The sequence below is a fragment of the Lates calcarifer genome, linkage group LG12 (assembly GCF_001640805.2).
Source record: "Lates calcarifer isolate ASB-BC8 linkage group LG12, TLL_Latcal_v3, whole genome shotgun sequence".
Taxonomy (NCBI): domain Eukaryota; kingdom Metazoa; phylum Chordata; class Actinopteri; family Centropomidae; genus Lates; species Lates calcarifer.
The window spans coordinates 151,214-169,898 of record NC_066844.1 but is presented as its reverse complement, the minus strand read 5'-3'; the positions used below and the strand labels follow the sequence as shown (position 1 = coordinate 169,898).

The following is an 18,685-nucleotide window of genomic DNA, read 5'->3' as shown; positions in this document are numbered from 1 at the left end:
ATACAATAAATAATAAGAGTCCAGCTGAGGATCATGGGAACATCATCAGCTCTGCAGGTGTTTGATCATAAACCACTGGACACATCAACATGTGACCTGATGGTGGCACTAGACTAACATTCAGAGGATCACTAGGGTTATTACAGTTCATCCTGAGGGGAACATGAACATCAACAGTCTCCAACAGATGTTGAGACGTTTCAGAGACACAGGATTGGTGTTTGTGAAGTTTCCTTCAGTTGGTCAAGTAGGAAAGTCATAAAGTGTTTATTTCTTAATCTGTTATTATCTATTAGGTATAGTTCTCTATCATTATTTCACTTCTTAAAGTAAATAATTCTTATAACTAGCAGTAAGCTAAAGAAAATCTGTTGTTTTTCTGGGTTCTCGTCTGTTTTTTTCCAGTCTGACTGAAAACTGGATGATTTTATAAGAGTTAAATGGGTCATCATAGCACTATTAGCATTATTGTGGTTGAGAAGCCACAGTTGTTCCACAGGTGAGAGAACAGGTGTTTATAAGTTTGTCCACTAGATGGAGACATTAAACCACAAACTGCAGAGAGGCTTCATGGTGTGACTGACATTTACTTCAAATTGTCCTCATGTTGTTCAGTACTGATACTGTAGCATTAGTAGAGTTAAAATTATTACATTATTAATGTAAATAAATGCTGCATTGTTGTTATTTCTTGTTTAAGTCAAACTGTTTTGTTAGGGTTAACTGATTGAGGGGTGGAGGGTGAACTGATTACTTCCTTATAGCCTACCACTCCACTGTCCACATCTGCTCCATCTGTTTCCAAGAGTTCCCCAGTTCCTTCATCTTGTTCTCAACCCTCCCCAGATGGTCTATTTTCTATCCTGGCTTCTCTTCGTCTTTGGGTTCTGGTTGAGGGACTGCCCGGATGTTATTCAGAGTTTTTCTGAGAGTGTGTCAAGTCCACCCTCATTTCCTACATTGTATCTGGACCTCAATCTTTTCTTCACCTGTTTGTGTCCAAAGGAATTTGTTCCTCATCTTGTTTATCCAGTGTTTTCCAAGATCCTCTGTGACATTTGTTGAATATCTGGTCCTTTGGGAAACCTCATTTGTTTTCCAGATTGTGATCATCACTAGGAATGCTGCTTCCCCAAACATGTTTGAATGTCTTTGTCCAACCCTCCATCCCTGTCCAATACAGGAATCCCTGACCTTGAAGTTCATTAACCATAAATCCTGTGCCTTCAATATTCACCCCACCATCTTTAAGGTTACTCTCGACTGACAGTACTCCTGAGTACCACCTAACAACAATATCCCATGATACTACTTTCCTACAATATTCCAAGGTATTCCTTTCAAAATTACAGTTGCCTTTTCCTACAGTGTTCCATGTTACTCTTCACCTATATTACTCTTTACCCAAAATACCCATTCCCAGGTTCCTGTACCACAACATCTCATTGTCCCCTTTCCCATAATAATCCAGCACACACATACCACACAACATTTTCCAACAGTCTACTGTACCTATTTATGACAGTTCTCTGTGGTACCCTGGTATGATAATACTTCATCATACCCATTCCATAGAACGCTTACCTATCCCACAGTACCCTCTATAGACAATATATCATGTTACCTTTTCCTTTAATTAAGTCATTGTACTCCAGCCCATGATCCTTCATCATACTCTGTACCCATTAACAACAATCTTACAAAATTCCAGTATAGTCTTAACTCAAATGTTCCCTTTAAGAAACAAACTACATTATAAATATGATCGTCCTCTTTATCTCCGCCTGCTCTGTTCCACTGTCACTGAGACCTTCAGTGGTAACATCGTTACTGGGAGATCATCCCTGCTAAAAATGAATGGAAACATCTTCTCAGTGAAAGTGTGTGTGAAGGTGTGTATGTGTGTGTTAGTATCAGGATCAGAGAACGACAGTTTTCCTCTGGTCCAGTCCAGATTCACTCTGATCCTGGAGCTGGTGGTGAACCTGCTGAGTATTTTCCTTCATAGAACCATATTCTCCAGAATCCACACCGTATATTCTCCTTCCTCTGGACAGACTCTGCTAACACACCCAGTGACCAGTTTATATTGTCTCCAACCTCGACATCCCAGCTGTGAGTCCCTGAGTTAAAACCCTCAGAGCCCAGGACAATGAGGTCAGTGAACCTCTCTGGATTGTCAGGAAGCTGCTGTTCCTCTCCTTATCCAAGGAAAGGTTTAATCGAAAGCAACTGGACTTAGTTATAGTCTAGAAGACGTTTCACCTCTCATCCAAGAGGCTTCATCAGTTTGTGTTCGCAGCTGACCAGGCTGGGACTGGTCCAACCAGTCGCAGCTGCGAACACGAACTGATGAAGCCTCTTGGATGAGAGGTGAAACGTCTTCTAGACTATAACTAAGTCCAGTTGCTTTCGATTAAACCTTTCCTTGGATAACTATGACCTGGATGAATGAGAATATTCACAGAATTGTTCCTCTCCTTCTTTCACACTGGTCAGATCTTCAGACAGGATCAGTTCTGGACCAGCAGTGTTTGGGTCCAGAACCACAGGACTGTAGGAGACCATGTCCTTCATCTTGTTCCAGATGTTGAAGGTCAGGTTGCCCAGGTGTTTGGCCTGGTCTATCAGAGCTCCTGAGAGCAGCTGGTGATCCTCCAGCAGAGGGCGCTGCTGGACTCTTTCCACTGCAGCCTTGTAGTTGTTGAGGAATGAGACGTCTTCAGCTCTCAGCTCGTCCTCTGTGGCTCTGACTGTGTGTGAAAGAGCTGCTATCTCTCTGCTCAGAGCCTCCATCTTCTCCTTCATCATCTGACTCTTCTGCTCCTCTTCCTCCCTCAGTGCAGCCATCCTGGCCTCCTCTTCCTCTTCTAGAAACTGGCGAAGCTTCTTAAACTGCTCCTTAATTTGCCTCTCTGTGTGTCGGGCCTGGACCTTAATGTGTTCTGCTGTTTGATCAAACTCCACTTTAACTTTTTCTAAACTCTTTAACTTCTTCTTTAAGGGCTCCAGAGTTTCCTGAAGTTCCTTCTTGTGTTGTTGTGCAGCTTCATCGATGGGTCTGAATCTGTGGTTGGAGTGTTTTTCTGAATCTCTGCAGACCAGACACACTGGCTGCTGATGGTCCAGACAGAAGAGTCTGAGCTTCTCAGAGTGCAGACTGCAGAGAGCCTCTGAAGATCTCTGATCTCTCTCCTGTAAGAAGGACTCACACAGCTTCTTTAAGGCCCGGTTTAAAGGTGGTTCTACTCTTGAAGATCGTCTCTTACAAACTGGAACACTGTGGTGTTGGTTTCTCTCTCCACCATCTCTTCAGACAGTCTTTACAGAAGCTGTGGCTACATGACAAAACAACAGGATCTCTAAAGACCTCCTGACAGACCGGACAGCAGAGATCCTCCTCTGATCTGGAAGCCATTTAGTCTGAGTGAAGCTGAAAACACAGCAGACAGAAAGTACAGTCAGTCATGGCTCCCCCTGAGCATCTGATTTTCAGTCTGTTTCTGTCTTTAGTGACAAAGCACAACAAACTGATTCCCGGTTTGTCTCAGATGAGTCAGGTGAGGGTTTGTAACAGAGGGTGTGTTTCGTTCCAAAGTTCCAAAGTAACCTCCTACCAGCACCTTTAAATGTTACTGATTAACAGGTTTAGTCTCATTTTACATCATAACCTCTGAGAGAATTATAATGTCAACTCTCATAGTAGCTCAGTTGCAATTCAGTTGTATATTACCCATGATCCTCTTCTCCTTCCTGAGCAGGAAGTGCTGTGTCTGTAACAAACACACCAAACTGTTTCTAACTCTTGATGTTTGCGTCAGTTTCCTGGCTGGATATCAGAGATGAACGCTGGTTTTAATCGTACCTGAAAAACCACAGTTACAGAGAGCAACAACAGGTGATCAGGAAGCAGAGTGGGAATAACAGAGGCTCATCCCAAGCACTTCACAGTCTGCTGTAAACCACCCCAGTGCACACTGAAGGTCACCATCTGATGAAGCCAACAGAACCACATCATCTGCTAAAAGCAGAGACACAATTCTGAGGTCCCCAAACTGAACTCTCTCCTCACCCGACCTCCAAGTGACATTGAAGAAGTGTGTCATCCAAGATACAGTGTCCAGAGCTCAGCATCTCAGGCCTTGCTGCTGGACAGCTTCTTGACTACCTCAGTGACCACTGTCCAGGATATGGATAAGTCATCAGACTCTGCCTCCTCCTCCAAGAACATATTGGTCAGGTTCAAGGGCTCCTCAGAATGCTCTTTTCCCAGTCTGGGTCTCTCTTTTCCCAGCAGTTCCCTTCCCTGGCCGAACAAAGACTGATCCAAGTCCTTTCCCTTCGTGAGTTGTCAGACAGACAGAAGTTGCAGCCCTTCTGGCCCCTGTCTGCTGCTTCAGGACATCCCTGCACCAACCAAGCACAAAAGGCCTCCTTCTTCAGCCTGATGGCTTCCCTTGCACTGATGTCCACCAGCAGGTTCTTAGGCCTTGGCAGGTAGAAGCTGAGGTAAGAATGTTATCAGTCCCTTGATAGGCTGCCTCTGCAATGGAGGCTTTGAACAGAGTCCACTTGGACTCAGTGTCCCCAACCTCCATCAGGATGCATGAGAAATTACTCCAGAGGTGGGAAGTGAGGACCTCATGGACAAGGGCCTCCACCAGACCTTCCCAGTTCACCCTCACTATTTGTTTAGGTTTGCCGCATCTATCCGACAGCTTTCCCCACCATCTGATCCAACTCACCACCAGGTGGCGATCAGTTGACAGCTCTGCCTCCGTCCTCATGAATGTCTGACAGATCTGATGATACTACCACAGTGAGTCGATCATTGATCTTTGGCCCAAGGTGTTCTAGTACCAAGTACAGGTATGAAACACCTTAAGCTTGAACATGGGCCTCATCTTCCCATGTAATGTAACTGTAGAACTCTACTCAACAAACGTCGTAAACAGACTCCCTGACATCTAATAGATTATATAGATTATCAATAAATTAACATTCATCAAAAATCAGAATGACTGTTTTTTTGCAGACATGTATGAATCTAAATCTTTATTTCTTGACTTTTTTCTTCTTTAAGTTTCTGTATTGATGATAACTGAGCTTGACTCATACAGGTTGGTTTTTTTTTTTTAAAGGGGAGGGGACAAAGCGACCAGAAAATAAAAAGAAAAAAAAAATGAATTCATGACACCACCTCCAGATGACTTCACACTTACTCTGTATTTACTTATTTACACCATAAATAATCAATTAGCCAACACACCACAGAGCTGCAGAGTGATCACATGGTTTCATTCTCCACTGACAATCCTGACCCGTTACCATGGAGACCAGAGGACTCGGGCCGGTCTCTACTGGTCCGCGGCGGGCGGGGTCTCCAGCCCATCGTGGCTCGGACCAGACATCTGCATGAAGAGCTCCCTCAGCTCTGTGATGTCATCATCGAGGGATGGCAGGGGCGGGGCCGAGCGCTGCTCACGCTCCTCGATGAAGTCCCACAGACGGACGCTGTTCATGAACTGAGAAAACAAGCTCTGTTAATAAACTACAAAACCCAGGAGCAAGGACTACAACTCTGAATCAAAATGGCAGCTGCGGTTTCTGACCCGGACGTTTCCCTCGGAGCTCAGCTGTTTCCGTGGCCGGTCCGGTTCTGCTCGGGTTCCGTCCGGGAAGGCGTGAAGATACAGACACTTCCCTCCGAAGGGACACGAACCGCGACCCTGATCAAAGTACTTACAGGCCTTTTTACTGCAGACACAGACAGGAAGTGACACTGAGGGGTCAGAGGTCAGAGGTCATGTGATGTTATTGGCTGGAACACAGCAGGTAGGCATGGCCACAGACAGGTAGCTCACCTGACTCCAGACTTGAACAGATCTACGAGGTGGTCTTTGTCGTCCTGGTCCTCCACCCAGTAAACGGAGGGGATGACGAACTCTGAGACGACTCGACACTCCGGACACGACCTGAGGAACCACACGTTACATCAACGCAGACCTGGTTCCAGACCCATAGACCCTGTCCCATTCCCATAGACCCTGTCCCAGACCCAAAGACCCTGTCTCAGACCCTGCCTCAGACCCATAGACCCTGTCCCAGACCCACAGACCCTGTCCCAGACCCACAGACCCTGTCCCAGATCCATAGACCCTGTCACAGACCTACAGACCCCGTCTCAGACCCTGCCTCAGAGCCATAGACCCTGTCCCAGACCCTGGTCTTGCTCAGACTCGTACTTGATGATCATGTTGCTGAAGTTCCTGGTGCAGCGCCACTTCCTGATGCAGGCCAGACAGAAGGTGTGACAGCAGGAGGACAGGATCCCAAATCTGCGGTCTGATGGGTTCGCCTTCTGCACCACCACCTCCATACAGATGGAGCACACCTGGACAACAATAACAACATCATCAACAACAACAACAACAGTTAATGTTTCCGTCACCACAGGAACCAGATCAGTGAACTCACCTTGTCCTGACTGAGCTGAGCTGCAAACGCCTTCTCCATGTCAGCCTCAAAGGCCAGCAGACACATCTGCAGACAAACAGGTTACAGAGAGAGAGACAGGTTACAGAGAGAGACAGGTTACAGGGAGATAGAGGCAGGTTACAGAGAGAGACAGGTTACAGAGAGAGAGAGAGAGAGACAGGTTACACAGAGAGAGAGAGAGAGAGAGAGAGCGAGAGAGAGAGGTTACAGAGAGAGAGAGAGAGAGAGAGAGACAGGTTACAGAGAGAGACAGGTTACACAGAGAGAGAGAGAGAGAGCGAGAGAGAGAGAGACAGGTTACAGAGAGAGACAGGTTACAGAGAGAGAGACAGGTTACAGAGAGAGAGAGAGAGCGAGAGAGAGAGAGACAGGTTACAGAGAGAGAGAGACAGATTACAGAGAGAGACAGGTCAAGATATATTAATGTGCACACCTTCTCGTGCGCTCTCCTCTGCTCGGGGTCGTGGGGGTGGAGCACCTGCAGCCCGCACACCTCACACAGGTCGCCATGGAGATACGTACAACTGTCCTCGTAGTAACAGTGTCCAACGGCGGCGTAGGGACACAGCTGGGGGAGGTTCTGGGAGGCCCCGCCCACAGGAGGAGCAGCTACAGAGAGAGCAGATAAACACAGAAAACATACAAATAAATACCTGTTAACGATGACATCACAGGCAGCTCTCAGCCAATCAGAAGAGAGCGTGTTGTGTGTCAAACCTTGTTGCTGTGCTGAAGCGTCCAGCCCCGTCCTGATGGCCTCCACGTACGACTGAGGAGCTGCTGCTGCTGCTGCGACCTCTGACCACAGACCGTCAGCTGGAGCCCTGAACATCCTGTCTGCACCTGAGGGAGGTCAGAGGTCAGAGGTCAGAGGTCAGAGCGTACCTCCCTCTGTCTGAGCTCAGGTGTGTGATGTGGTGTGTTAGTCACCTCTGTCCCTCAGGACCAGGTTCTTCTTCACTCCTCCTCTGACTGAAGCTCCACCTCCAGTTCCTCCTCCACCTGTCTGATCCTGAGAAGCTCCTCCCCCACCACCTCTGGATGGAGGTTTGATGTGGTCGTACCTGCACACAGGTAATACACACAGGAAGTAACTGCAGGTGGATGTCACCTGTTAGGTGTGTGTTTCCTGTCAGGTGGATGTCACCTGTCAGGTGGATGTTACCTGCAGCGCTCTCCATAGGCACACGTCCCTCTTTGGTAGAACTTGCAGATGGTGGAGGGTTTGCTGTTGTTCAGGTCGTGGGAGAACAGACAGCGGCTGCCCTCTCTGCACACACCGTGGAGGAAGTACCTGAAACACAACACACTTGTTGTGCCTGCTGCACAGGAAGTGACATCAGCAGCCTCCAGCAAAAACACACACACACACACACACACACTCGTCACCACAGCAACAGAAAATATCCCGCTCTGTGATTGGCTGGCGTTCAGGTGAACGGTTTATTAAACCGTGAGTTACTATGGCAACACAGACAACTCACTCAAGGACCCCTGGAACCTCCTCAAGGACCTCTAAGGCCCCCCAAGCTTCTTCAAGGACCTCCTAAAGTCTCCCCAAGGATCACTTCAGCCTTCTCAAGGAAACTTTAAACATCCTCAAGGAGTATCTCAACTTCCTTAAAAACCCCTGGTATCTCTTCAAGGACGTCATACAATCTTTTCAAGGACCATTTTAACTTTCTTAAGAACCATTTAGACTTAGACTAGACTTTATTTGAACCTCTGGCTGCACTTCAAGGACCACTTCTAACTCCTCAAGGACCTTATTTTCATTGTCAAGGACCATTTTAATTTTTTCTTCACATATTTCTAGGTCACTGAGACTAATTATGAGAGAAAAACAAAATATTTAAAAACAGAATAAACTGATGATCAATGATCAGAAAGAGCTACAGATTCATTTTCTAAGTTAATCGATTAATTGATCGGTGGGGTCAGCTCTGAACATTGAATCTCCAGCTCCCTTAGATCTCACACCCCGAACACCCCCCCCCCCCACCCCCACCCCACACACCCACACACACACACACACACACACACACACACTACAGACAGACAGGAGGGTGCAGGTGAGGTGAGTCAGGTGGGTCTGTCCGTTTGACTTAGTTTAAACTTCTACACAAGCTAACGGCTAACAGCTAAAAACATTAGCACGACGCTAACGCGTCCGCCGAGATCTCAGTCAGAAACAGCGCGAGACTGAAACACGGACAGGTGACGGACAGAGAGGTAACAGACAGACAGACAGGGAACAGGCAGACGGACAGACTCACCTGCAGGTCACCTGTTTGGTGCTCATCTTCCTCGCGGAGCTTCAGCTACAGCGGATGCTTTAGAGTTTCCACGTCGGTGTCCCGCTCAAACCGTTCCGACTGAGACCCGCAGTCACAGCACGAAGGTTCCTATGAGCTTTATCTGACGGTTACCGGAGGAAAGTAACTGAGTACATCTACTCAAGTACCGCACTTCAGTACAAAACTGATGTACATGAAGTTTACTGGAGGTTTTCTTCACCGCTTTATGATCCTGCTGCAGCACATTTCATTTGAGACTTTTACTAAAGTAAAGGAACGGCTACAGTTGCCTGACAGCTGTAGTTAGTTACTTTACTGATGACGTTACGTCAGGAAACTGGAGGAGTTTTAACTAAAGGTTCAGGTCTACACCGGAACCAGGTCTTTGTCCTGTTTCACACTGAACTAAAGACCTCCAGTTGGACTTTCACCGTCACAGGTCCAGCCGAGGCTCCGCCCACACCTGCCCCCATGTTCACTTCCTGTCTGTCCACCTGTCCTCATGGAGTTCAGAGACCTGCTGCGGTTCCGACACTGCGGCAGGACCGTCTACACGCTGCACGGTCCTGCGGGTCTGCGGTGCCCGGTGTGCGGTCTGGCGGTGCGGCTCGGCTTGATGGAGGCTCCGATCCGGATTCAGACTCCTTTCAGAGACGGACACCGGACGACCTGCTGCTTCCTCATCACCTCCCGGCACGGAGCGGCCGGGTTCAGGTAAACCTGTTCTGTTGTGTTTGACCCGGATCTGGACTGCAGCGTTTCCACCCGGAGGACCAGAGACCCGGACTGAACCTCTGGTCCGGACCCGTATCACATCAGATCACAGGAGGCGTTTATGGGCCCTCGGACATTTAGATCTCTGCAGGTTAAACGGTTAGAGGCGGACCATGTGACTACAGGTGTTCAGAACACCTGTGAAAACAGAATGTTCTCTGGCTCTGTAGAAACAAACGTCATGTTAAATCACTGCCTCTGAATCACCTGTTGACGTCTTTCCACTCACCTGTCTCTGACGTCATCAGGACGTCAATCTGGATCATATATGATTTTATTTATTGTTGTTATTTATATTTATTGGTTGTTTCATGTCACATTCTTCATCTTTAATCAGCTGTTTGTTTCCACAGTGAAGAAAACGAGTCCGAGCTTCATGTCGGCGTCTCCAACTCTGAAGGTAACAGCTGTTCCTCTCTTAGTTTACATTTTATCTTGGTTTTTATTTTCTATTTTTCATCATTGTATTTCTAGATTTTTATAAAATGTATTTTCGTTTTTACTTTTGTTTTCTGTTTTCCTTCCATTGTCTTTTATTTCTATTTCTAGTTTTTTATGTTTTAAGAGTTTTATCTTTAACTTTATTTTGTTATTTGTTTATTGTCTACCTGTATGATTGAATGTAATCAGAATTGTGTTGGTGCAGGTGTGGTGTTCAGTTACACAGAGTCGGGGGTTCAGCGGCAGCAGCAGGGATGGGAGCTCAGCATCGTCGTCCCTCTGGTTGCCCCCAGCAACGACAGCCTCAGTTTCAGGACGCTGTGGGATGAACAGCTGGAGACATACAGTCGTCTGAACACCTGGACGGCGGGCAGGTGAGTCTTGCCGGAAGCAGGTGTTTTCTCACATGTGGCAATTGAACACCTGGTCGGCAGGTGAAGCAGGTGAAGCAGGTGAAGCAGGTCGTTCCTCTCTGCAGGTTTCAGGAGCAGAGGGAGTTTGGGTCTTGTTGCTATGGTTTCGCTCTGAGCTTTATCAACCATGTGATGAGACCAGAGGGCAGCCAGCCAATCAGCAGAGAGCGCTTCACCTGTTGGTACGTCCTGCCCAGGATGGAGACGACCTCCAGGTATCTGTCAGTGTACCAGCACGTCTGTCAGCATGGATACTACAGCACCGCAGAGTAGAACTGTCCCACAGCCCCCGAACACACCAGCTGGTTTGGTCTGTTTGCTAGAAACTGTCAAGTCTCTTGAGGTCCCTGAACTACCCACCGGCACAGTGTATTTACTGCTAACATCCCCATCTCCTGAACAGTGCAGTAGATCTGTGTATTTGCTGGGAACTATCTGTACTTCAGGTTTCCCATGGTCCCCGAACTACTCTTCAGCTGCATATTTCCCACAAACACTCAAGTCTCCTGAGGTCCCTGAACTACCCACTGGTCTGTTTGACTGTGCAGAGACTAAGTGTCTATAACACCTGTCTCACTGTGTCTCCAGGTGTTATCAGGACGAACAGGTGAGACCTGATGTTGTGTCTGTGCAGGATTGAACAGAAAATAAAATGAAGAAGTCATGTTGATAAATAAAACAGTGTGAAGTCAGGAAACTTCCTGTTTTACAGTGTAGGTGAGACAGGTGAGGTCTGAGGACAGGTGAGTGTTTAGCTGCTGTGATCAGACACACCTGAGCTGACAGATCAGATCACACACAGTCTGACAGGTGAGATGGAAAAAGTGTTGACCTGCACCAATCAGATCACACCAGCTTTTATTTTGAGGGGACTCGCACATTTTTTTTCAGGTGGGATTACCAGTTCCAGTTCAGAACAGATAAACCAGTTCCTCAATCTTTTTATTGATCATTGATGATTGATTGAAGTCAGGTTTTAGGCTGAGGATGATTCTGTTTCCTGTCACGACTACACCAACACCGCTTCCACCGTTTCCATGACGACACTGCCGGCAGGGACGAAGGTCACCTGTTCAGACTGCAGCAGCAACAGGTGACCCGGGTCACATGACTGTCTGTCTGACAGCAGCTACAACCTGATAGGCTGGAGCAAGAGCAGTGATGTCATTTGATAGGCTGTAACCTAGCAACCAGGTGTGACACAGAGGAGGAGAGAGGAGGAAAACAAGTCAGAGAGGAGCAGAGGAGAAAAGGAGGAGCAGAAGAACTGAGGAGAAACAAGACACCTGGAGGAGGAAGGTGAGGAGTAAAGGGAGGTATTAAAGAAGGAGGAAGAGAGGAGGTGTTAAAGAGTAAAGGCAGAGGAGGAGCAGGAGATGGAGCAGAGCGTGATCCGGCTGAGTCACTGTCAGAAGGAGATCTTCTGTTTCTCAGTGCCGGAGGAGTGTCCGAGCTGCGGGGAGGAGCTGAGAGGGAGCAGGCTGCAGGAGGCGCCAGTCAGCCTCCCCTCCCCCTTCACCAATGGACACAAGAGCTCCTGCTGCCTCCTGATCGCACCTGCACACGACAGCCAAGACAGGTAAACAGGTAGGCTTGCAGCCAGAGGTCAGTTTATTAGGAACACCTGTGTGATCAGGTCTGTGAAGGTTCTGATGTTTCCAGGATGTAGATTCACCTGAAGGATCTTGACCTGTGCCCCCCACCCCCCCAAGTCCTGACCTGGTGTTCCTAATAAACTGACAACTGGGTCTGTACACATAACTAGTCTGAACCAGTCTAACCTGTGTGTCCTGCTGTTTTTTTCTCAGAGAGTTTGATGGCACGTCAGATCTGCACACCGGCATCTCCAACACTAAAGGTAGGACAGAGGTCAGAGGTCAGGGGTCAGTCTGTGTTCTTGTGGATGTAACCAGCCCTCCACCTGTGAGGTGGTTCTGTCAGCAGCTCCCAGTCCATTATCAGGACCAGTTACCTGTGCTGTGACATCACAGGTGTCTGCTCTGACAGAGTCTGAGGCTGAGGCTGTGTGAAGTGAACACACCTGTTTATCTGAAGCTGAATCTCACTCTGCATGTGTGTGTGTGTGTAGGAGTTGTGTATAACTACACTCGGGGGGGGGTCCGTAGAGATCAGAGTGGGTGGGAGCGCTGCGTCAGTGTTCCTCTGGTCCGACCTGACATGTTCCACCTACTGGCTCAGTGGGACCTATACCTGGACCGCTTCTCTGATGGACCCATGTGGGACCCCGCCTGGCACAGGTACAGTTCATACACCTGTCACAGGTACACTTCACACACCTGTGTGATCAGGTCTGTGAAGGTTCTGATGTCTCCAGGTGTAGATTAACCTGAAGGATCGTGTCCTGTGCCCCCCCCCCCAAGTCCCAAAGTCCTGATCAGACCTGGTCTCAACAGGTGTTCCTAATAAACTGACAACTGAGTCTGTACACATAACTAGTCTGAACCAGTCTAATTAGTCTGAACCAGTCAGCACCTTTTCACCTGTCTCTCTCTCTGTCACCTGTTTCTTTCTCCACCTGTCTCTCTCTCTCTCTCTGACCTGTCTGTGGCTCAGGTTTGATGATGACCACCATAACTGCTTCAGTTTCTGTCTTCGCTTCGTGAACGGCGTGCTGGCGGCAGAGGGGCAGAGCTCCCTGAGCAGAGAGACCTTCACTCACAGCTTCATCCTGCCGAGGATGAGGAGGGTGTCAAAGTTCACCGCGCTGTACCGTCACGTCGAGAGACACCAGTACTACATGGTGGACAGACCGGAGGATGGGCAGGAGGACAGACAGGAAACTGTGTTACAGTAATCTGATTACTTTTTCAGTAACAACAGTGTGAGTGATGGTAATCTGACACTCATTAATCAGATTACAGTTACTAATCCCAGTTACTCTGTTACTCTGACGTTTGTCCTTGAGGATCCTGAAACCTCATCCTGGTCTAGTCCTTTCACAATAAAACCCTCAGATCAGTTTGATTTCCTCTCAGAGAACACGGAGCAACATAATGTGAATTTAATTTACGCTGAAAAAAATATTAATTTTTTTTTGGGCTGGGTGGGTGTTATTGCTTCATTTACACTGATGTGACTCGTTTAACCTTCATTACAAACTGTTGCTGTGATGAGGACATAAACACTGTGTCTGTGAGTGTGTTTATATGTTGACTGTAATAAATGAATGAGTCTCTAAAAGAACATTAAAACATGAACCGTCTGATTTTAATGTGAAGCTACAGCTGTTCACAGCACCGACCACTAGGGGGCACCACGGTCACACAGCAGACACTTAAGGTTCATCACTATCAATACAACTGTTTCCTCTTTAACTCCGTCTAAAATTTAGATGAATAATCTATTTATTTAGATTATAGATAAATCAATAACTGAACCATGCAGGAGGAACTGACGGGAGGCGTTGACGGTTCCACCCGGACTCAGATTCTGTGACACCTGTCCGACAGCAAAATAAAACCGACCGGGAAAAAAACGAACAGGACTGAAACGGTTAATCGATGAGAAGCTAACAGTTAGCAGCGCGAGTCGCTTCTCAGCAGAAACATCCAGTCCGGATCCAGCAGAGGACCAAAGCACCTCCGACCCGGTCTCCGCCGGTCCCGGCAGCATGCAGGCGGAATTCCGGGCTCCTCGGCGCCGCACCAGGGTCCAGGAGGAGTACGAGGCTCCGCTGCCGGTGAGCTACAGCCCGGGGGAGAGGACCATGCTCAGGGCGGAGCTCATCAACCAACACGTGCTGGTCTGTCATCCGGATCACATCCAGAAGATCCACAACCAGGTCTGAGTTAATCCACATCACAGAGAACCAGGTCTGAGTTAATCCACCTGGTGTAGAACCAGGTCTGAGTTAATCCACATGATCAGGAACCAGGTCTGGGTTAATCCACATCATCTAGGACCAGGTCTGAGTTAATCCACATCATCTAGGACCAGGTCTGAGTTAATCCACATCATCTAGGACCAGGTCTGAGTTAATCCACCTGATCTAGGACCAGGTCTGAGTTAATCCACATGATCAGGAACCAGGTCTCAGGTTGAACCTGTTTTGTTGTGTCTCAGGGGTATTTTGGGAAAGGCATCCTGTCCAGAGCCAGACCAGACCACAGCATCTCTGACCAATGGGAGCGTGAGTTCACACCCACACAGTGACATCATCAGTCTGGTCCAATCAGTGCTGTTGTCTGATGTCAGCTGGTTACTGTTTCTGTTACAGAGCACGAAGGTTTGTTTCTACCTGTTGTCTCAGAGTCCAGGTCAGTGACATCACATCCTGTCTGTTCACAATGACATCACATCCTGTCTGTTCACAATGACATCACATCCTGTAATTTTTCCCGCCCCCTCCAGGTATGAGGAGCTACTCAGGTGGGCGAGGTCAGCCCTCTCTACTCAGGGATTGGATGAGGAGGCTGTCAGTCAAACTCTGCTCCGACTCTCTCAGCCTGTAGAGATGGAGGATGTGAGGAGGGAGGTGGGAGGGGGGGAGAATGGACACAGGGGGGAAGGGGAGGGGCCACGACCAGAGGGTGGAGTCTGTCACCACATGAAGAGGTCGAGGCCGGGGTTAGAGGTCGAGCCGGAGGCCAAGAGAAGCTGCAGGTATGGTGGTTCTCTCCCTGGGTCACATGACTCCACAGACCACAGAGGAAACTGGTTTCACCTCAGACCCTCAAGACCTCGATCACAGCTCAGACCAGGACTCAGATTCCAACCCTGATCCTGATCCTGAGCCTCTGGTTCCAGGTCCTGGTTTTGTCCTGGTGGTCTCTGACAGTGAGGTGAGTCTTCACCTGCATCCAGATCAGGTCTCACTGCTGTACTCTAAAGATCAGTTCTGGTTTAATCTGAGGTTTGTGTCTGCAGGTTGGTGGGGGGGTCAGGGAGGTCCGGCGGACTCCGTTCTCTCTGTCAGAATATCTGCAGCTCAGTCTGGAGGAGGTAACTCACAAACACTGCACTCACGCACCTGGACCAGGGTCCTGCAGAATCTAAATCAACAGACTGTAACTCAACCTGTTGATCACACCTGTAGTGGGCGTGGCCTCTTCATACTCTCTCTGTTTGCACCTACAGGCCTTCTTCCTGGTCTATGGTCTGGGCTGTCTGTCTGTCTACCTACACCAGGTAACCGTCTGTCTATCTACCTGCACCAAGTAACATATATACTTCCTCATTAAATTACCTCACTGCTGTCCTTTGCTGTGATTGGTCAGGAGCCCCTGTCAATCATTGAGCTGTGGAGGAAGTTCCTGTCCCTGCGTCCCAACTTTGTCAGCTCATATGCAGCCTATCATTACTATCGCAGCAGGGGGTGGGTCCCTAAAGGAGGGGGCGGGGCCAAGTATGGCGCTGACCTTAGTAAGACACACACACACACACTCACACACACACACATTCAGTTCTGTTTGAACATCACTTCATAAATAACTTTATGTTTCTGTTTTCAGTGTTGTACAGGAAAGGCCCTCCTTTCTACCATGCAAGGTAAAACACACCTGTCTCTGTGAGGACCCTTCACCAAGTCTTAACCTGAAACCAGTTTAAACCTGTGGGCTCCAGTACTTTGGTCCTCATGAGTATAGTGGGATCCTGGTTTTCACACAACGCAGATATCATTAAATTTAACCCTGTCTGGTGAGAACTGAACAGAACTGATCAGAACTGTTCCCTGAGAAAACTGATGAAAAGTCAGAGCTCAGCTTGAATCCACGACACGATCAAATCCAGCAGAAATCTTGTTCTGAGCTAAACAAACTCAGCCGACTGCCGCCTTAAAAACAGTAATACCTACAGGATACCACCTTAAAACAGCAGAAACTAAAGGATACCACCTTAAAACAGCAAGATTTTAAACTTTAACTTTTGATCTGCTTGTTTCTGTTTCTCTTTTAGTTTTTCTTATTTAAATGTTTTTTTTCTCATGTTAAAGTTTCTCTGTTCATCTGTCAACCTGTGGTTCTATATTAATAAACTCGTCTTGAATTTGTCCCTTTCCTCTCGCTGTAGTTACTCAGTGGTAGTTGAGCGGGTTGGCGATGCGTTCAGGGGCTCTGCATTGCGTCCGTTTTCGTGGCGTTCTCTGGCGGCTCTCAGCAGGATCACCGCCAACGTCTCCAAGGTAGCGAGCAGTCCGGTTTCATCGGATCAGACTTTGTTCTGCTTTTTATTTCACACTGAAGATTTTCTGTTTGTTTCACAGGAGCTGATGTTGTGTTACATCATCTTTCCAGCTGACCAATCAGAGGCTGAGCTGGACTCACCTGAGTGTGTGAGCAGACTGAAGGTTCAGGTAACTGGAAGAGACTGTGTAACAAGAAACAGCAGCGCCTTTTTTTCTCTAATGAAAAGTTCAGTGAAATGAGTTTCTGAGTTTTTTAGCTCAGTGTCTGAACCTGAACCCAGACTCAATTTAAACATGTGGAGCAGCTGCTGTTAGGACCAGTGTGTCAGGTTTACTGCCATCTAGTGGTGATGCCAGAGAGAGCAGACGGACAGTTAACATGTGAATGAACCTCAGGAGTTTATCAGCTGTGATAAAGTCTTTAAGATGGAAGGAGACACCACAACTGTCTCCTGACTGAAAAGAGAAAGATGACTTGTTTCTAAACAAAAAGCTGATTTTATTCTTCAGTTTGCTCGTCAGGTTCCTCATGGGTGTTGAAAGTGACTCTGGTGTTCAACAGGTTCCAGAGAGAACTGTTAGTAAACTGTTAAAAACATTTAATCTGCTTGTTGTTGTTGATTATTTAAATGAAACTATCACTGTTGCAATGAATAAAATGTGAAGCGTAGAGATGATTTTTGTTTTCTTGACAGGAAGTGATCGTCAGCAGGTGGGTTTCCTCCAGAGAGCGAGCGGAGCAGGACGACATCTGATTGGCTGATTTGAGGAACAGGCGATGTCACTGATGACATCAGCTCAGGGTCATGAAGACAAACATGGACGTCATGAAGAGAGAAGCTGAGACCACATTTAGTCTGTTTCAGTCTGGGTGTGTGTCACTGGTTGGTTTTTTATTATTAAAGATAATTATCAGACACAGTTGTGTCAGTGTTTGATTGACAGCAGGTGTAACTGTCAGCCACAGTCTGAGATCCAGTCAACCTACCTGAGCATAACATAATCCGCCTGATCAGCAGAGTCCTGAGGACACATCGTCTGAGAGCCATGTTTGTTCCAGACCATTGAGGAGAAGATGATGACTATTTCAGGGCAGTCCTGGACTAAAGTGGTGACCCAACAGACCAATGTGTCTGCCAGTCCACAGGTCCTGTCTCTGACCACCATGAAGAGGCGGGTCAACCAGGACATACCCACAATCCCCTGAGCCTCAGGTCTCAGGATAAATCTCACCCAAACCCAGCGTTTCTTATGTCCTCTGTGATTTCAGACAGAGAAATGGTTCAGTCTTTGCCCTGAGGCCTCCACCTCCACCTCTATAGAGAATATGTCAGGTTCAGGACCTCCTCAGAGTGTTTCTTTAAATGTCTTCAACTTGATGGACTCACACAGGTCCACTCAGACTCCATGTCCCTAACCTCATGATAACAGTCAAAAATACAGTAAAAAGATTAGATCCTCTTGAACCCTCTGGTGAATCCTCCATCACAGCATCGATCAGCGAGGGGCTTGTCCACACCTGTCCAGCCCCTAACATCAGGAGTGAGTCCAGCCCCTGTAGAGGAATGATGTATGATGAATGTCATCAAAGCTAAAGGTGGCTACTTTGAAGAATATAAACTATAAAACATATTCTTCAATTCTTCAATATTCATCTACAATGTAGAAAATAATACAAATAAAGAAAAACCACTGAATGATAAGATAATCCATCAGTCAGTTAGTCCCACAGCAGGGAAGTTTGCAATGACAAGGTGTGTCCAAACTTATTACTGGTAGTGTACTTTAATTACTAAAATACATTATATTTATCTGACAGCTGTTTATTAGTATTACCTTTTACTCTACAATGACAATAAAGTCTTATATAAAAAAAGAACATAATAGTTAAAGTTTAAAACCTTTTGACCTTTGACCTAAACGTCTGAAATGATCCAATATTTCAAACAACAAATACAAAGATCAGAGAAAAAATTAAAATCCCAAATCAATTAATTAGTGTTTCTGTGACGACCCCTCAGATTTACCTGGTGACCCTTTAAAGGGGCCCGACCCCCAGGTTGGGAATGAGTGGACTAAATTAACTGTATCTGATGTAGTTAAATCAGCTCCACCTG

General features: G+C 47.3%; 4 protein-coding genes and 1 pseudogene across 5 annotated transcripts; 3 read left to right on the top strand and 2 right to left on the bottom strand.

Moving 5' to 3' along the window:
• Positions 1 to 2,418: 2,418 nt before the first annotated feature.
• On the bottom strand, positions 2,419 to 4,108 carry LOC108890692 (E3 ubiquitin-protein ligase TRIM35-like; annotated as a pseudogene).
• Positions 4,109 to 5,207: 1,099 nt separating this feature from the next.
• Positions 5,208 to 8,921, bottom strand: mkrn2 (makorin, ring finger protein, 2). Its single transcript, XM_018687674.2, has 10 exons — positions 8,775 to 8,921; positions 7,664 to 7,792; positions 7,429 to 7,562; positions 7,216 to 7,341; positions 6,932 to 7,107; positions 6,478 to 6,543; positions 6,246 to 6,394; positions 5,865 to 5,975; positions 5,613 to 5,757; positions 5,208 to 5,525 (listed from the first exon to the last, which is right to left on the bottom strand). Exons 1-10 carry the CDS (start codon positions 8,798 to 8,800, stop codon positions 5,358 to 5,360), a joined length of 1,230 nt encoding a protein of 409 aa, XP_018543190.1. The 5' UTR covers positions 8,801 to 8,921; the 3' UTR covers positions 5,208 to 5,357.
• A 367-nt stretch (positions 8,922 to 9,288) lies between these two features.
• mkrn2os.1 (MKRN2 opposite strand, tandem duplicate 1) lies at positions 9,289 to 11,096 on the top strand. 2 transcript variants are annotated; one of them, XR_007814252.1, is made up of 5 exons: positions 9,289 to 9,509; positions 9,923 to 9,969; positions 10,216 to 10,384; positions 10,489 to 10,766; positions 10,935 to 11,096. XR_007814252.1 is itself a non-coding variant. In XM_018687675.2 (4 exons), exons 1-4 carry the CDS (start codon positions 9,298 to 9,300, stop codon positions 10,694 to 10,696), a joined length of 636 nt encoding a protein of 211 aa, XP_018543191.1. In that variant the 5' UTR covers positions 9,289 to 9,297; the 3' UTR covers positions 10,697 to 11,096. The 2 variants fall into 2 exon arrangements, 1 of the variants encoding a protein (XP_018543191.1); XM_018687675.2 differs by having other exon boundaries at positions 10,489 to 11,096.
• Positions 11,097 to 11,116: 20 nt separating this feature from the next.
• Positions 11,117 to 13,635, top strand: mkrn2os.2 (MKRN2 opposite strand, tandem duplicate 2). The gene is made up of 4 exons (XM_018687677.2): positions 11,117 to 12,002; positions 12,232 to 12,281; positions 12,513 to 12,681; positions 12,998 to 13,635. The coding sequence occupies exons 1-4, from the start codon at positions 11,800 to 11,802 to the stop codon at positions 13,236 to 13,238; spliced, it is 663 nt and encodes a 220-aa protein (XP_018543193.1). The 5' UTR covers positions 11,117 to 11,799; the 3' UTR covers positions 13,239 to 13,635.
• Positions 13,636 to 13,714: 79 nt separating this feature from the next.
• Positions 13,715 to 17,485, top strand: tsen2 (TSEN2 tRNA splicing endonuclease subunit). The gene is made up of 12 exons (XM_018687679.2): positions 13,715 to 14,225; positions 14,507 to 14,573; positions 14,661 to 14,700; positions 14,795 to 15,051; positions 15,113 to 15,225; positions 15,311 to 15,385; positions 15,521 to 15,571; positions 15,661 to 15,805; positions 15,895 to 15,931; positions 16,454 to 16,565; positions 16,647 to 16,736; positions 17,264 to 17,485. Exons 1-12 carry the CDS (start codon positions 14,055 to 14,057, stop codon positions 17,321 to 17,323), a joined length of 1,218 nt encoding a protein of 405 aa, XP_018543195.1. The 5' UTR covers positions 13,715 to 14,054; the 3' UTR covers positions 17,324 to 17,485.
• The last annotated feature ends 1,200 nt before the right edge of the window (positions 17,486 to 18,685 follow it).

Bases quoted from the DNA above. Each gene is read 5' to 3' on its own strand.
- mkrn2 (XM_018687674.2), bottom strand. From the start codon at position 8,800: ATGAGCACCAAACAGGTGACCTGCAG. The intron at 6,544-6,931 runs GTGTGCACATTA...GTTTGTCTGCAG, and splicing joins AGAGGAGAGCGCACGAGAAG to ATGTGTCTGCTGGCCTTTGA. The intron at 6,395-6,477 runs GTGAGTTCACTG...ATTGTTGTCCAG, and splicing joins CTCAGCTCAGTCAGGACAAG to GTGTGCTCCATCTGTATGGA.
- mkrn2os.1 (XM_018687675.2), top strand. From the start codon at position 9,298: ATGGAGTTCAGAGACCTGCTGCGGTTCCGACACTGCGGCAGGACCGTC. The intron at 9,510-9,922 runs GTAAACCTGTTC...TTGTTTCCACAG, and splicing joins CACGGAGCGGCCGGGTTCAG to TGAAGAAAACGAGTCCGAGC. The intron at 10,385-10,488 runs GTGAGTCTTGCC...TCCTCTCTGCAG, and splicing joins AACACCTGGACGGCGGGCAG to GTTTCAGGAGCAGAGGGAGT.
- mkrn2os.2 (XM_018687677.2), top strand. From the start codon at position 11,800: ATGGAGCAGAGCGTGATCCGGCTGAGTCACTGTCAGAAGGAGATCTTC. The intron at 12,003-12,231 runs GTAAACAGGTAG...TTTTTTTCTCAG, and splicing joins GCACACGACAGCCAAGACAG to AGAGTTTGATGGCACGTCAG. The intron at 12,282-12,512 runs GTAGGACAGAGG...GTGTGTGTGTAG, and splicing joins CGGCATCTCCAACACTAAAG to GAGTTGTGTATAACTACACT.
- tsen2 (XM_018687679.2), top strand. From the start codon at position 14,055: ATGCAGGCGGAATTCCGGGCTCCTCGGCGCCGCACCAGGGTCCAGGAG. The intron at 14,574-14,660 runs GTGAGTTCACAC...TTTCTGTTACAG, and splicing joins CATCTCTGACCAATGGGAGC to AGCACGAAGGTTTGTTTCTA. The intron at 15,932-16,453 runs GTAAAACACACC...CTCTCGCTGTAG, and splicing joins CCTCCTTTCTACCATGCAAG to TTACTCAGTGGTAGTTGAGC.